Raw genomic sequence first — 17,719 nt, 5'->3', positions numbered from 1 at the left:
GGTCAAGAATATAAGCCTGGGAAAGTACTTTTGTTTTTCTTTTACAGTTTTCAAAGTATATTTTGTTATTATTATTATAGAATTCTAATAAGACCCTATAAATCTGTTCCCTCTATAAATCATATGTCAGTCCAGATGTACTGAATTATTAAATCAACTTGATTGCAATTACTTTTAAAAGCTAAAATCATTCACTTACAGGAACTTTTTTTTTTAACCCAAATGTCACAAGCCTGACACAGTACTGTACATATTGCTAGCAGAAGACAATTGGAAGTACTAAACAAATACTGTAATTCACATTACAAACATACCCAACTGATTATGATGCCAAGCATCAATACCTTTTTTCTTTTTTCTTTTTTCTTTTTTTTTTTTAACTATTTTCTTTTTTTTTCTTTTTTTTTTCTTTTTTTAATATTATTATTTTAAGAGATATGAACTGCTTCATCTCAGCTGAGGCATCACATAGGTGGTGGAAATGGTCTGGTCTAGAGTAAGCATTAATCAATATTATGTGATGGATCAGTGAAAAAGGCAGTTTTCCATTTGCTACGACTTGTACTTTGGGCTTGTTGCTTCATCGTATTCCAACCTGAGCATCCAGGTCAGGTAATAGTACATTTATTACAGGTAAGGGATTATATCAGCCACATGTTGTATTTTTTGTTGAATAATTAACTTTCCTTTTATTTCTTTCCTTCAGAATCTGCTTTACTGCATGCTATAACAAGGAGTTGTATTGACTTCAGTGAATCATTTTGTCACCTTTATTCACCATAAGGACTATTCCAAGATGTCTTATTAAAATAAAAAAAAAAAAAAAAAAAAAAAAAAAAAAAAAAAAAAAAGTATTGAAAACAAAAAGAGGTACAAGGCATCCTGTGTTAGATTACTATGGGACATATGGTATTGATGCAGCTTAGTCATGAATTTATAATACAAAATACATCTGGGATAACCATGTTCAAGTGCAGACCAATTTTGTTCAAATATCTTTGGTTATGATCTCTTGATGACGCAGTAAATTTCTAAGACAAAATGCAAAGCAATCTTCATCTGCGAGAACTTATTTTTAGCTTTTCACATTCAATTCAGTTGTTTGAATCAAATTGCTAAGTTCCTTGTTTGATAGCACTGCAAGGCTCTTCCAGGTGAAGGAAGGGCAGAAGGGAATAATCAGCCAGGAGTTTTGACTTTCCTGACAATAATATTATCTAGAATTTGAAATTACATTCAGATGCATCACATCTGATGACTTTGCTTCTATTTCCATAATTTTCACTAACAATGGCACTGCTGTGTAATAAAGCAGCAAAGTATGTTCTGACAGGAAGATTCTTTCCTCAAGTGCAAAACAGAATACTGGGCAGAGAAGTTCTTTCAAATTTCACTTTTTCTTTAGTTTAGCAAAGCTGAGGAGGTATTTTCTCATCTGAGATCCCTCTGCAACTGCTGGTGAATATAGAGCTATGTTTGCTCAGAAAATGCTAACATAAACAGGGTCTTTTGTTGCTATTTTCAGGGCACGAGACTCTTCCTCATTTATCTCAATAACCAAGAACTACAAACTGGACTTTTGAACATATACTACTGGATGTCTCTTCATTCAATAAGCTTATGATATAGTAATTGTTTTTTGTTTGTTTGTTTGTTTTGTATTATTTTCCATTTTCATATCCATTGCTGTGTTGCAATTTAACAAAAGCTAACACAAAATTAAATTATTAAAAAAAAAAAATGTTTCAGAAAAGAACAGCAATCTCCTATGAATACTTTAACATGCACTAGTGTAACCTGTAAGAGAAAATATGCAGGTCACACAGACAACTTTATCCTCTGCATGACACCATGGCCTCATATAAATGAAATGTTAGAAAAACCTCATGTTTTTTGTTTACCACTAGTAATTAAGAAGAAAATCCTCCTTTGGCCTTGGAGGAAAGAGAGGTGATATGACTAATGTATATACACATAGGTCACAACTGAATGCACAACCTTTCTAAAAGCTCTTTTCAAACTGAAAACATCAATAAAAGCTTTTTTTTTTTTTTTTTTTTTTTTTTTTTTTTTTTTTTGTAGTTGTTTTTAAACGCACATCTATGTACATTTTTACAAAGTTTCTTTAAATATAGTTCAGGCTGGCAAGTCACCTCTGTGCACAGAACTATACGTATTTTACTGCATAGTCAGTCCTCCTCTTTTTTTTTTTTTCCATTTTTGTTATTAATAATAAAATTCTATTTCCCCCATCTGGATTACAGCTTCATATGCTGGGTAAAAGCCCATGATGATGTCTTTGTTTCAACAAGGGCCATTCATCGTATGGCACATAAAGATTTTTTTATTTATTAAAAAGAAACCAAACAAAAAAACCAAAACCAAAGACAAAACCAAAAACAAAAAACCAAAACCAAAACATTTGTACAGTCAGTGGCTCTGTGTTCCAGAAGAGTCTGCTTTGCTTGATATGCTCAAAACATCATTTTAAGTGACTTCTTCTGGCCTCAACTTTCAATTAAAGGGGTTGAGATCTTAAAGCAGTATTGTAACAGCAATGTACACTTTTCACATTTCACAGGGTTTATAGTTGATCTTTAACATCAGAGAGTTTCTTTGGGAAGGAACAGTAAGAAAATAATGTCTGTCCTTCTCTTTTACTTGTTTTTACTTAAGATTTGGACAAGGTGTTCAATGAATGGTATTATAACTTTTTCCTCTTCTTTTTTTTTTTCTTTTTTTTTCTCTTTCTTCCAGGTGGCTTGTGAGGGGGAAGGGCTGAGCTATACCCTAGTAGTTGAATGTCCATGGGGCAAATTCGTACTGTTTTGTCCTCCACTGAAGGTGTTGAAAGTATGCAAAGGCTGCATTCCTGTTAATGTATTTGGGATCATGGTTATGGTGTTGGGAGTCATGAGTGGAATGTCGTCTGGAGACCTTCTCAAAGTAAGCGTGTAGTCAGGTGGACAGGTTAGTCTCAGCGTGTCATGGGCCTGCAGTGATTCACACTCATGGTCATGTTCCAGCTGTTTCATCTGCAATGACATGATCTCTTCATTTTGTATGTGTGCGATATCATTGGTTGTGTTCCTCTGGGGGCTAGGGCGCCTGTGAGTCTCGTGACGCCGCTTGTCTTTCTTGTAATATAATGCAGCAAATGCTAAAATATTGAGGAACAGCAAGGATGCTCCCACAGCAATGGTGACGCTCAGCTCAGTAGAGTAATCTCTCTTGTTTTCTATCAGAACTGTTGTATCCTCGGGAGCTGTTTTATGAGTGTCTTTTGAATGTTTGGGATTGTTGGCAGGTGTCATTGCTGGGCGTTTGGTGGCTGGCCACAATTTACCAGGAGAGCGTCGGGTAACATAAGGAAATGATGTCATGTCAGGAGGGGGTACTTTAGTTGTTGTGGAAACATATTGAAAAATTTCATTCAGGTTGTGAAGGTGTGGCACAAGCTCCAACCAGAAAGCAACTTTTGTTGCTCGGTAGTGATCACGAACTCGTGGTTTCAGGCCAATATGCAGATAAAGCTGATCTTTAGGATTGTATTTGGACCAGGCTACTTCTTCAAAGCGGTTTGGTTTTGTGTGGATGAACTTTGTGTCTTGTGGAACTGGCTGGTTTGGATCTCTACAAAAATAAAAAGCAATGTTATAGTCATTTTAGAGCAGCAACAACAATAACAAAATTCTGTCCCTTAGTTAAGGGTTAATCCTCCACTTAACCCAAAAAGAGAAGCTTGGAAAATTTCCCAACATTTACACTGCACGTTATTATGTAAACAAAAGTCTAAATACTTACAGTACAATGTATCTTAGATTCAACAATTCTTTCTTGAATGAAAAAAAAGAAAGGATGTGTTTCAGTTACCAAAACTCATCCAGAGTTTTGTGAGGCAGTCACATACACTAAAGTAGTCTTAGAGAAGTATTAATTATCTTCTCCCATAGTTTGTAAAGGTTTAGGCTCAGTTCTTCTCAAGATTTGACATCAACATTCTCAGTTACTATAATACTACTTCCACTGCTGTAATTAGTCATCTAATCTCTATGAAAATGTTGAAAATACATGCGATCATGAAATTTTATAATGAATGTGTCTTACACAGAGCTTCAAAACACAAGTATCAGGGCTAATACAGGTATTTGGGTACAACATGTCCCTGTGTTCCTTTACCGAGCTATTAATAACCCTTTGTTCAGATATCTACTTTGGGATAAGACTTTGAACTATTTTTCTGCCACAAATCAGTCCATAATTTGCATTTTGCATTAAGTGTTCAGTACACAAGGAACTATATATGGGTTTAGAAGCTGTAGTTTTGTCCCAGCTCCTATGGATAAGACCTACATTAGCTGACAAGTTTTATATTAGTTAACTAAGTAATGGCATTTAAAAGCAATTGCAATTAAATAATTGAATTCAAAAAATGTTATTATCCTTTTTTACTGAACTTAACCCAAATAATTTACTGCAATTATGTATCTTCTATCTTTTCTTCTCATTTATTTCTTTCATAAAGATTCGAAATAAAGACAAGTCTGTAACATAATAGGTATTAAATGTGGTTAACATACACATACCCTTATAATTTTGGCAAGCCTTACTTAGATAAATATAACTTTCTCTGGGCATGAACAAATAAAGAGTTTAAAATAAATCTATTAGTTTACTATTATGACCTACATTAGTTTTAATCCTCTCTAGCCGTAAAGCATATTTTCAGAGACTTTGTGATATATTTTACTGAGAGCATATGATTTATTTTCTGTGCCTTGCTCTGAAAACTTTCCATTCTCCTTTCCATTCCCATATGCATTAGTTTATTTCCAGTGAAAATGATTCTAATATTTTCCTTTTCTTCCAATGTACTGTTATGAATGTTATGGGAATATGAAGAACTACTGTTACATATTTTAAAGCTTTTTTTTTTTTTTTTTTTTTTTTTTTTCATTTCTGTTTCCAAAGGCTCATGAGCACGATTACCAAATTTAGTGCTCCTTTGTTGTTTGTAAATATCTATTCCTTAACTGTTCTCAAAATGGACTGATAATTTGGTTTTAATAATCTTACGATTCTTTCATTCCTCTGTTTACCTGAAATATTTTTTCCTTTTTCAAGTTGAAGAAATAATTCATTTTCTGTGTAATTTAAGTACTTTGTTTTGTTTATGTATGTGGGTTTCCATATTATACTGGATAAAGTATTTCCCATCTCAATAGGATATAAACTAAAAGTTCAAGAATGGTAGCTATTTTTTAGTATTATTATTTTATATAAATTCTGTAAATTCTGAAAATAGTAATTTTTTATTAATTATTCACTATGGCTGAAGCTTGAAAAAAAAAATCAGTTTCCAAGTACTGAGGCATTGGATTTTAATATGCTCATACTTTGAAGGATTCTAACATGCATTGAGGAAGGAAATGAAAGTATTTCTTCTATTCTCAAAGAGCACAGTGAAGGATTTAGCAAATTCAAAAGGGAAGATATTGGCCCAGCACAATATATCTGCCACAGTGCATTTGGGCTCAACACATAAATTCTAAAACAAACAAAAAATCAACATGATTATTAAAATGCAAAGCATTTTTCTTTCAGACACTCAAAATCCTGGAAGAGTTACAGCTAAAACGCCCCTTGCGTTCTTCCCTCTTGCTGTTCTGATTCAGAACAGACTCTCAGACTCACAGACTCTGGAAAGGATCCTACATAAGACGTAAATTAAACTAGCTCATGTAAATGAGTTGTACTTCATTCATAGTAGAGGAGATGAAGAAGTTCAGTAGTTCAGCTAACTATACTTTGTTTCTAATCCCTTCCCTCTTCTCATGAATAGTTTAAGAAAGAGGAAGGAAGAATCTAGGACTCACTGAAAGTAAAAGGAAATTGAACTTTATCAAAACAGAAATCACCAAAATGTTTAGACTTTTTTTTAGTGTCCATACACAAATGATGCAGACAATGATTTTAGCAAGTAACTTTCTGAAATGAAAATTCTTCCTCTAGAAACAGCCTATGAATATATAAATATTAACCTTCCTTTTCTTTCTTGCTGTTCTATTTGGTAACTCCATGTCTCCTTTTTAACTGTCTATTAGGAATACTGATTTATACTGAATCCTCCTCCAAGCACAAGAGGGGAAGCTACAGATACATGAGACTAGTCTTATATACTGGGATTTGTTTACATGGCCATATATTAGCATGAAATACCCCAATAAAACACTGAACAGAAAAAAAAAGCAGTCAGTCGTAAACACGACGACTGCATGTGAGTTGATACTAAACTGTATTGTTGGCATCAATTCTAGGGTTAATCTATAATTGAGTAGATGGTCTTAATATTGTGTAACTGAACTTGGAAGATAGGCACCTAAATAATTTTTTCATAAGAAAATGACTAAATATAGTTCTAGCTAAAGGATCTAATACACAGTAATATAACTTACCACAATCATCCTGTGGATGTAAATAAGAAAATTTTTATTTTGTCCCTCCTTCTATGCTCACTGGTGATATTTCATAACATCATAACTTTACAAGTTATGACATGATGAGTCCTTTCCTGGTGATGTTAAAGAGTTTATCTTATAAATATTTTTTTCCAGTATCCTATTAAAAAAAAAACACGTTTCCAGTATTGTGGATAGCCATAAAATATAGATGTACAAAGCCTGCTCCAAAAGTAATGCCTTTTATTTTATCATATTGGCTCAAAATATCAGTAGTAGATGATGGTGGTATGGCAGCAGTGGGACAGTCTGACAAAATGGCTTCTGACATGGCGTGTCATTGACTTCCTCCATGCAGAAAAAATGGTACAAATTGACACTCATTGACATTTACTGAATGTTTCTGGAGACCAAACAGTGGATGTGAACACAGTGAAACGGCGGGTGGTACATTTCAGCCATGGGGATAGCAGTGTGAAAGGCAAGCTGTGTTCTGGATGGTCAAGCACAACTGTCATGCTACAAAATGAACAGCATCTCAGTCAGCTCATCACATTACTCAGAGTGGTGACTATGTTGAAAAAGAGTGTTTTGTAGCTGAGAATTTGCTAGTGTTACCGTGCTCTTTGCATCTGTTGTAATTTCCATTGAAATAAACAAGAGGCATTACTTTTGGAGGGACCTATGTAGATACTGTCTTTTCTCCTATACAACTAGCTGTTCAAAAAACTTTTGATCTTCTACATTAACTATAACTACTTCTATTTTCCTTTTTTTTAGCCTCTCACGTCAATTTGGTGTTTCTGGACTCTCATGTGGTTCCAGTGTGTAGTTACAGAACAAAAGGAGACAGAAGATTTTCCTTTAAAAACACATTCTAATTATGATGATAAAAATACAATCTGAATAGTTTTTCAGTTCTATACTTTTTCATGCAACAAATCTCACAGTGCATAGCTTGGTTCCCAATCTCACTGGTTGATAGGGAGGAATATTTTTTGTCAGGATTTTTTGTTTGTAATTCTTTATTTATCCTATTGCTAGAATAAAAATAATGTTTGTTGTTGCTCTTATTTTCCTCTGATGATTTGTTTTCATAATTTATAGAGTTCAGATTAAACAGATTCTACCCCTGAAAATGTTCCTGTCGTGAAACGCATGAACTTGTCTGAAATATACATGACAATCTTTCTTATCTTACATTTTTTATTAAAATGCAAAATCATCTGACTTCACCTATCACTTTCTTTTTCCCACTTTCAACCTGCACTGCTTTGCTCAATTTAACATGTTGCAGTTTATTGTCATTAAATTCTCACCTTTTGGGTTACAAATGTACATTTTTTTTCTCAAGTGCTATGAAGTAAATGTGTCTGCAATAAATGCTGACTGAAGAGTAGCACACATTCCTGTTCACAAGAATTAGTAGGTGACCCATAGGGAAAATGAGGGAACTCTATTTCATAGAGTCTTCTGTTTCACCAGAAGAATTTTGAGAAATGTTAGGAAATTTTCTCTTATCCAGAATTCCAAATAGCATGTCGAAATGACATTTTTCTTTTATGTAATTTTGCAAGAGCATTAACTATTAGTCACAATAATGGAATTGTTAAATTAATGCATTTCATTTTTGGTGTCATTTTTTTACTTCATCAGAGAGTAAAATGTCCTGACAGTTACACAACGAGTCTGCTTCCAAACCACTGAAAGGCCTACTGGTAATTTATTTTCCTTAAGCAGTCTTCTTTAATACATATTTTAAAAAAAAAGAAAAAAAAAAAAAACCAAAAAAAAACTCTGTAGAGTTTCTTCACACTTTCCTTGATTTTTTAAGTAATCTCTCATTATTATTATTGAGATTGCCATTCCTCCCTGAAACACTGCTACACAATCATGGTTTTGCCTATATTTCCTTCCCTCACTTTTACCTGTTCCCACTGTTGCCATACTTCCAATCAGCTATGAGCTACTGAGGAAAGCAATGCATAAATACTCTGTTTCATCTGACCAACAGACTCGCTATTGAAAACCGTTATTCCTTCAGAGAAAACATCAAAAGAAATGCAAAGTTCATAAAGGAGTTCACAGAAGATTGATTTGAAAATACATTTACTCTTTATAAGTTTAACTATGTCTTTCTTTAAAAAGGCAAACTGAACAGATATCCTTAATAACTCAGTTAACATTTTGCTTCAGAATCAGTGACAATAAAATAATTCAGGAGTATTCCTCTGAATTACAAAGAAATTCGGGATTTGTTCTTTACACGTATATCTTTCGCACTTGAGAAGAGATGGATAAGTGTGGACAAAGACTCAGAGTACTTTAACTACTCAAAAGAGGGTAATTTTTAGAAACCTGATAAATGTTTCTGAGAACATAGTTTCATATCCACTTTGTGAAACTGCAAACCCTTTTTCACAAGAGTGTCACTTTCAGAGTATTCATTAAGGGCTGGCACACATCCCCTCACATCATCCCCGCTCCCTCTGCTGATGCATCTGCGAGGAGTATAACACACGGCCCTAACTGACAGAACATTTGTGCATATAAAATTACAATTTCTGTTAGGATAGTACTACTGCCAGTGGACTGAAGCTTTAAGTGCACCTCTTAATGAAGCTCTCACATATAATTTTCCACACAGTGGAATCAAAAGCCATATATTCATGCAATTTTTATATCCCAAATCTAGTTTGTCTCACCTTCTCTGTAACAAATTACTTCCCTATTTCTAGGCTAAGCTAGAAACAAGGTTTTGAAAAGGCTAACACATGGGTTCATAACTGGGTGATGGTTAAGTGTAGCTTGCTGAAATTAGCTTTCAAGTAGAAACAGCTGCAAACTGCTTGCAACTATGAGTAATAGTGGCAGTTGGGGCTGAAAGAAACTTCCTAAAAATTGTTTAGATGCAACTTACTGTACAGGGAATAATCATAAAAGAAACTGCTACTAACAGTGGGAATGTGGAGATCTCTGTAATAATTCCAATCTTGCACATTTGCAAGAACCTCATGTCCTCTACGTGCATGTGACACTTAATTCATACAAAAACAAAATCATGATAAAATACTCTTTTTGAATGTGCACTACAGTCAACATGTGGCATTATTTGTCCATAAGCCAAGCTTTCACCAGTTTGTCTACCCCAATATCCAACTGATGTCTTATTGTTTCCACATACATCTAAATATTTCACAGTTTATTCGCTTTTGCTTCAGTGCTATGGGATTTCTGCATTCAAAAGTACCTGCTTGTCTACAATGCACCTAAGTTTTCTCTTGCCTTGTAAAGTGAGCTGAAATATTGGATTGTGTTTTAATTAATATCAAGGTTTTTGCTATGACTGCAAAAAGTCTCTGCCTTGAACATCATCTTGATATGTTAAAGATTGCTAAGAGCTCTAAGTTTCACAATGGGCGTCTTTGAATTTTTCTTATAACGCTGCATATTACTAATTGCACTGCAGTAAAGCTGCGATTTTCAGAGTCCAATCCTGCCACTAAGCATGGGAAGATTTACAGCACCGTTGTGCCATAAGTATCTTTGTTCAGTACTGAAGACTCAAGGTCAACAAAGAAGTCCTTGCTGTACATGTAAAATACCAGAATAATATTTAGAGGAATGATACAGAAAACAGAGAAATTATTAATAGCACTCACATATTAAGCTGCTCTGATGGTTTTTTCCTTCATGTCTATAATTCTTTTTCCGCAAAATATTGATGTATTATTTTGTAAGCAGAATTAACTTGAATTTTTAACCTCAAAGCAAAATTTATATCTGAGTCTTTTCTTCATCCCATCCCACTATTCATTATGGCCATTACAGCCTACAGAGGGAAAAAAAAAATCTTTCTAGTGTCTGCCTTTCTGATTCAGTTTTTCTCTGAGCTCCCATTCCTATGAAGGTCACTAAAAAGAAAACAACTTTCTTACTTTTCTAAGACATAAGCTCTATCTGCCTGACTGTTCTTTCTTCTGGTAGAATACATTTCCTCTGATTTTTCAGTATCTTAGTGAACTGCTTTTTCTCTAAAAAAGGCTTTTTCTTAATAATTGCCCTATTTCTGAATCAAAAATACAGTGCATTATTCTTCTCACTGAGCTACTGAAAGAAAATAGTTTGCAGGAACACACTAATTAAAAATCTATTAAATATGAATAAGCCCCAGTTACATAGTGCCTCACACATACTAAACAGTGCTATAATCGTAAGTCACAATACAGGCTTGGAGCCACTGCTATGGTAATTTGACTATTTTAGGAGCGTGTTATCAACAAGAAGGAATGCTAGAGGTCAAACTTACCCAGTTTTGGCGAAGTTTGTCCAGTATGTCATAACAACTGCACTGAGCATGACATCATTCTTGGAAAAGTTACAGTTGAACAATTCTGTTGGGCCAATCATAGGAATGCCAAACACATACGGGACTTCATCACCATGAGCTGAATCAGCCCAGCTTGGTTTCATTTCACTTTGGCAGTGGTGATAAAATGCATAGAAATACGTTGGAGATCCATACTGGGCATGCAGATCAGCAGTGGCAACAGCAGGAGCAACCCACTGGTGGTCAGTAAAAAGTGCTACCAGGGTCTTTCGTCTTGTTTCAGGGTTTTCCTTGTCTGCCCAGTCTGTATACATGAATTTAATGGTCTCTCGGAGTGTATCTTTTCCTTCTGGATAACCATATAGATTGTCCACAAAATTGGAGACAGAAAAGTCAAAATCATTGGGAGAAACACCATCTTCATTGTCTACAATGCCATCCACAAATTTTAAACCTTCCCCTTGATTCACACCCAGCATTATATCATAGTTAAGGAATTCGCCTTGCTCCATGAGAATCTGAGGGTCATCTGGAATCACATCTCCATCTATCACAGGGCCAAAGGCAATGTGGTACGTGGCTGGAGTGATGGTCTGCTGAATGAGTTCTTTGTAGTTCTTATTCCGAAGGCATTCAACCAAATCAGTGGTATCCAGCATGTCGCAGCCGACTTTATCTGCCAATATCCGAGTGTACTTGGCAGGCTGATAGTTCACTGCCCAGCTGGACAGGGCTGTTCCACTCTGTATGATTGCCTTTTGGAACAAACCTGCAGGTGCAAATTGTTTAAATGCAAATCAAATTATATTAAAAAGAAATTAAAATTAAAAGCAGCTTTCACTAAGCAAAGAATGCTTTCGACTAAAGAATGCATATTCCTATATTTCAATTCAGTTTGCATATAATTTTCTCACTATTTCCTTTTTACAGTGTCTGTAATAGGCTATTAATTTAAACCTCTCTTGTTCTTGTTGCTCACGTAGAGAAAGAATTAAGGTTTCAGATTATTGTTTCAAGAATAAAACTCATGCTTGTAATGCAGTTTTCTTTTTCTTTAATGGAAGTCCCCTGATTTTAGCACAGTGGTAGTCCTGTAAAATTTTTCTGTAAAGGGGTGGCAGCTACAAGCAATCATAACCTCTTTGCCATGTCGATGACTCTCATAAATGCACTCTTCAGTGGTTTAAAGGTCAAACGAGAATTACACACTCTCATTTCTTTCACAGAAGCCATGCATCATTTAATACAAAAAAATGTGCTCTGCTAAAATCAATTTAATAAGCATAAGCCCTCTCCTCTGACATTTTTCTTTACCACCTTGAAGTATATACATAAAGAATATACATACATATATATGTACGCATGATTGTGTGTAGTACTACCTATATGGTGAATTAATACGCATGATTGTATGTAAGCACTACCTATATGGCAAATTAAAATATGTTTGCACGTTTTGGAAGAATATAAGACAAAAATAAATAGTTCCTTGTGGTTGTTTTAGATGTATTAATACACAGAGCAAACAGAGACTAGGACTGAAGAGCTTCTTTGTGACAGCAAAGCACTGAAAAGCAATCGGAGCTTACTGGAAGATCTGCCTCATCTCCTTTTTCCTAGTAAAGTCAGTAAAAAGACCTATTGTATACTTAAATTAAAATGCTTGGGCCTCTTCTACACAAGATTTCTGCATTCAAACTCTTGAAATACCAAAGACAGCAAGAGCTACAAAAGCATTTGAAGACCTCGAAGCATTTACAAGGAAAAATGACTGAGACCAATAGACCCTTGGTGGTAACAACTTACTGCACATATCACAAAATTTCAGTGATGTCATTGGTTAGACTTTCCATTGTTCCATCTGCTTGTTTTTGGCAGGGCTTACTCAACCGTTACTTACTGTATGCCGTTGTGTCACTACCCTAAATTGTCAGGAATAATTCTATGTGCTTCCAAATAGGATGTGTTTACCAGCAATCATTCTACAATGGCTTGCTAGAGCTGAGCTTTCTTCCATACATTTCTGTATGATAGGAGTAGCATGGTATTATGAATATGATAGATATTTAGCTGTATTGGGCTTTTTTTACAAAGTTATTAGTTCAGGAAGAACAGCATTGTGGGAGGGACCCACATGGAGCAGGGGCTGAGAGTGGCCATGGGGGGGCGGCAAGGATGAAGCATTATGAAATGACTGCAGTCTCCGTTCCTCATTCTCCTGTGTTGCTCAGGAGAAGGAGGCAGAATAGGATGGGTGAGGGGAAGGTGTTTTTTTAGTTTCTCACTGCTCTAGCCTGTTATTAGCAAAATACAATAAATTGCATTAGTCTACTTATGATAAGTCTGTGTGGCCTGAGAAGGTAATTGGAGAGTAATCTCCCTGTCCTTATTCCAACACATAAGCTTTTTTCATCACATTTTCTTTCTGTCTTCATTTGAGGAGTATGAGTGAGAGTGGCGCAGTGGAGCACAGTTTCCCACCAGTGTGAAACCACAGCAATTTTTTTGTCTTCTATTATAATTTTTTTTGCAGTGTTGGTATTACCAACAGGTATCTATGAGGGCTACACTGAAAATAATGCTTCCTATTTTATTATATTAGCGTTACTTTCAGAGAAAATTATGTATATGGTACCAGTTCCATACATTCTTATTCTTTTGCTGTTTTTTTTTTTTTTTTTTTTTTTTTTTTTTTTTTTTTTTTTTTTTATGGTAGACATTCTGCCAAAATCTTAAAAATTCTGTGTAGGATCTCACAATAACTGTGGGGAGTTATATTAATTTTTTGCGTAAGTTTGAGTTCTGCTGTTATTAATTAAGGAAATAATCTAAATACATGTTGAGAGGGTAGACAAGAATGTTTATGATGCCAAATACAAATCTAGAACATTAAATAGTGGGTATTTTACAAGAATTCCAGATGTAGTATAATTCTATCCACTGATTTGGCTATTTTTAAAATATATATATATATTCTGTTTTATTTTGCTTTGTTTTACAATAGATCATAAAAGAATCATTTCTCCATTACTGTACGCTTTCCTTACCTTCTGAATAGTGAGAGAGTGTCAGAAGACTGACACAGGAAGCTCCTGCCCCAGATCCAAAAATAGTAACTCTTTTTGGGTCTCCTCCAAAAGATCCAATATTTTCTTCAATCCAACGCAAAGCTTGGATTTGGTCAAGCAATCCATAATTGCCTTTTGCAGCTTGGTCCCCAGTACTTAAAAAACCTATAAGGCAAAAAGGGATAATTTTAGTTCACCAGACACAGAATTAGCTGCAGGATATCCACACATTCACAACACATACTCTCATATTTTCATCTTCTGGGCTATTTTTTTTCCCCTTTTTCTAAAGGTTACGGTCCTAGTTAAATGTCTCCAGCGCAGGCAGTAGAAATAATTCTGCACGCTGTTTGATTTTGGTTTGTTTTGCTCTGCTGCAAAGGTTTTATTTTTTGCAAAATCATTATTTTCTTTTTCTGAAATAACATCGTATCAGTGAAAATATACAGACTGAAGGTATTAAATGTTTAATAGCTGTATGTTATTAAGGTACAAAAGCTTGGGAAATTGTTTTTCGGTAAAGGCAACACACAGCAGCAAATCATACACCAAATCTTCCACTAAGAGCAGTGCTCCCTTAACACATTCATTTAAATGCTTCCTAACCTGGACCAGCATTCTCCTGACCTACATAGCTCTACAAGTCACTCTACTTTTGATAAGGATGGACCTGCTCAGAAAAAAGAATATAGTGAAAGGAACAGGAAGCAATGACAAAAATCACACTCAAATTTTTCAAAGGGTTTTTATTAGGAAGACAGCAAGTAAACTGTGAACAATTCAGCCATTACTAGGGAGATTTTATCTGAACTAATCAGGTTTTGTTTCTTTCCTTGGAAACTGTAGGAAAAACTGTGCTACTGTTTTTTGTTCCTGTACTGTAGTTATCAGATTTTAGAAACAAAGAACGACACATTTGCTGCTTGTCTTGCTGCTTAGAATTAAATGACCAGAAGACTAGGACCAAGATTAATTTGTTTTTCTGAAACCAACTAATGTGAAACATTAGCCACGCTGCCTATCATTCACGGTCTAGACCTTGCGTTACATCACAGTTACCGCATCAAGTCATGTACTTACAATTTACACTCTTTAACTCCTACAGACTTTCACTGTCAGACAACTGGAAATCAGTAGTCTATAAGAAATACCTTAAATCAAATGGATGTTTTCAGGTGGACATCACTGAGTTAGGCTCCGCTGGCAGCAACATGTCAAGTCAAAACAAGGGACTCAGTTACTAATGTTTAAAAGCTATCACTTCAGAAAATTAGCCAGAAAGAGGCCTCGCAACTCAGGAGATCTAGAGTCCCACAGCAGTTTGAAGTGAGATTAACCATCTGCAGCCTTGAGCCACTTCAGCCTACTATGCCAATGTCTTCTGGTCTGTTGGGGAAGGAGACCCAAGACCCCAAGAAAAAAAAACCCTTGTGGTACATACAAATACTGGCAAATGGAAACAGATTTCTTTGTACTGCTTGTAGGTATTTTTCAGTGACAAAAAGGAGGGAAGTTCACGAAGTTTGAGTAATTAAATGACCGAAAATGGAGGAAGTGGAAAAGAAGGTGAAAGTAAAGAAGAAATTGTATGTGTTGAACATTCACAGATGCATTTCCATAATGCTTTCTATGATAAAATTTCTAAAATGAGGTGCAAATCCAGCCTCAATATATAACAGTAATGCCACATAAAGAACTAAACTCTAAATTTATAGCATCATATAGACTACATCATAGTGACATAAATTTCTACACGTAAGACCAGCCATAAATGAATGAAAAGTATTACCTCTCATATAAAAAAATCATATTTAATTAGCAACTTTAATTGATATTTAATGCCAATAAATGTTTCATTTGTTCTTTATTTCTTTTTTTAAAAAATGTTATACAATTACAGTAATATGAGTCATAACTCTATGGCTAAATATATATGGCTTTCATATAAAACAACAACTAAAACCTCTAACAATGAGAAGCAAGGGAGGCAGAACTGCAGTAACACCTTCTTTCTCTTCCATACCAAAGAGGAAAAAGAAGGAAACAAACTATTAATCCCTCTCTCTCTCTCTCCATATATATATATTTAACAACTGTCTTCTTTTTCACATGCCTTTATTATCTTTTTAAGACTGTCAAAGAAAGAATAACCCCCTTGCTGACTTTGTTTGTTGAAGTTTACCTCAATTTTCTATAATATTCTATAGTTAAGCTTTTATTTAATCTGAACTGAATTTGTTTCCATTGCTGCCATTTGCTCTGAAGCAAGTGGGCATACTATTTCCATGAGTACAAAATTCACTTTAAAAGAACAGACAAATATACTCTTAGGTAAGTTAAAGGAGGAAACATCATGAAGTTAAATACAGTGAGTTATGTTCTGACAGCTTTAGAGATAAATGCCATCTCCAAAATAATCAAAATCCTGCGGCAATTTGCATTTATTTATTCCTATGAACTGATTTCCCATGCTTTTAAGTCATTCAAAAAATAAAATATTATGATGACTTTCCTTTTCTATTTCCCAGTCAGTATTACCCAGGATTATATCATTGAGGGGAAAGTCCATTCTTCATCTTTGTATTGGGTCCTTGGACCTAATCCATATGAAATCAATTTGATGGCTGGCTGAAAGCCTAAATTTTGACTATGAGTGTTCCTCCATTGATTTTTTTGTCTTTCAGTTCTTCTTCTCTGTTCTTTGACTTTATTCATTTATTTATTTATAATTTTTATTTTCTTTTTCATCCTAGACAATGGAACAAGACACTAGGCACTGAGTTAGAGAACTGTGTTTAATTTTTTTTCTCTTCATTCCTTACTCATCCCTTACACATCAGTCAGCAATTACATTTGAATTTCAATGTCAACACCAGCTGCAAAGGAAAGTTTCCATAATAAAGGCCTTCAAGTAAAGAGTAATTTGCCTGCTCTAAATGAAGAGCAGCACAATGGTAACAACTATCAAGAACACACATACAATGTGGTATTTTTCAAATAAGGTAAATAATACTTCATGTCTTTCACGTCCTCAGTTTAAACTTGCTTATTTTATTCTCATCTTAGTGACATTCGACATACACAACCATATAGTTGCATATATCATTGTCTGCAGCCTGTGCCAGGGTATAATACACTACATGTTGTTAGAAAGCTAAGAGGAAGGTAAGGAAGCCAGTAAAACTAGAAATTGAAAAGATTGTCCTGTTACGATTTTGTGCAGGTTGTCTTTGTGAAACAAATAGCAACAATTTTATCTTATTTTTTCTCAAGAACCAGCGCTTTGCACTACTCAAGTAACTCTTAGAACACACTTTTGTAAAATTTGTAAAAAACAAAAATTTGTACTGCAATGATGGGTATAAAATCTTCCAGTGGAAAAAGACAGGATCTAGTGTGTGAAAGCCATATTTTCTTTCTCTTTCAAAATAATATCAAAATTCACAAAGGTAATTCAGTACTGGAAAATGACACCAACTTTTTAAGATGTAAAGGAATTCACATGTGAGAAAACTAATCATTTTATTTGACTTTTACCACACTTGATGAAGAATAATATAAAAATGAAAGACTAAATTTCATTCTGTCACACTGTTTATTAGCTAATAAAAGAAATTTCACAAGTACATCTTAAAATGAGACATAATCTTCACAGCAAATTAATATTTTTCCCCTCTTGCACTTTATATATTTTCTTAAAACCAAAAAATTCAATTTCTAAGCTTCTGATGTTGCCCTTACATAAAATCTAATGCCAAACTCAACAAGATACATTGAACAGCCAAGATATCATAGTGAAAAATTAATCAAGGGCAAACATATACAAAATAAACAAGTTAGTGAATTTTAATCTATTTCTTTGA

General features: G+C 34.5%; 1 protein-coding gene across 2 annotated transcripts in view; it reads right to left on the bottom strand.

Moving 5' to 3' along the window:
- Positions 1-2,208: 2,208 nt before the first annotated feature.
- The window catches only part of NLGN4X (neuroligin 4 X-linked), a 149,856-nt gene continuing 134,345 nt past the window's right edge, over positions 2,209-17,719 (bottom strand). For both annotated transcript variants that reach the window (XM_042810129.1, XM_042810130.1), the window contains 3 exons: positions 13,836-14,021; positions 10,768-11,557; positions 2,209-3,633 (listed from right to left, as the gene is read on the bottom strand). In XM_042810129.1, coding sequence (XP_042666063.1) covers positions 2,784-3,633; positions 10,768-11,557; positions 13,836-14,021 — 1,826 coding nt within the window. In that variant the 3' untranslated portion in view covers positions 2,209-2,783. The remainder of the gene's footprint in view (positions 3,634-10,767; positions 11,558-13,835; positions 14,022-17,719) is intronic.

This window comes from Centrocercus urophasianus, unplaced genomic scaffold (assembly GCF_019232065.1).
Source record: "Centrocercus urophasianus isolate 14NV4802_14NV808 unplaced genomic scaffold, USGS_Curo_1.0 seq_12, whole genome shotgun sequence".
Classification (NCBI taxonomy): Eukaryota; Metazoa; Chordata; class Aves; order Galliformes; family Phasianidae; genus Centrocercus; species Centrocercus urophasianus.
This window is presented reverse-complemented; position numbering and strand designations above follow the sequence as displayed.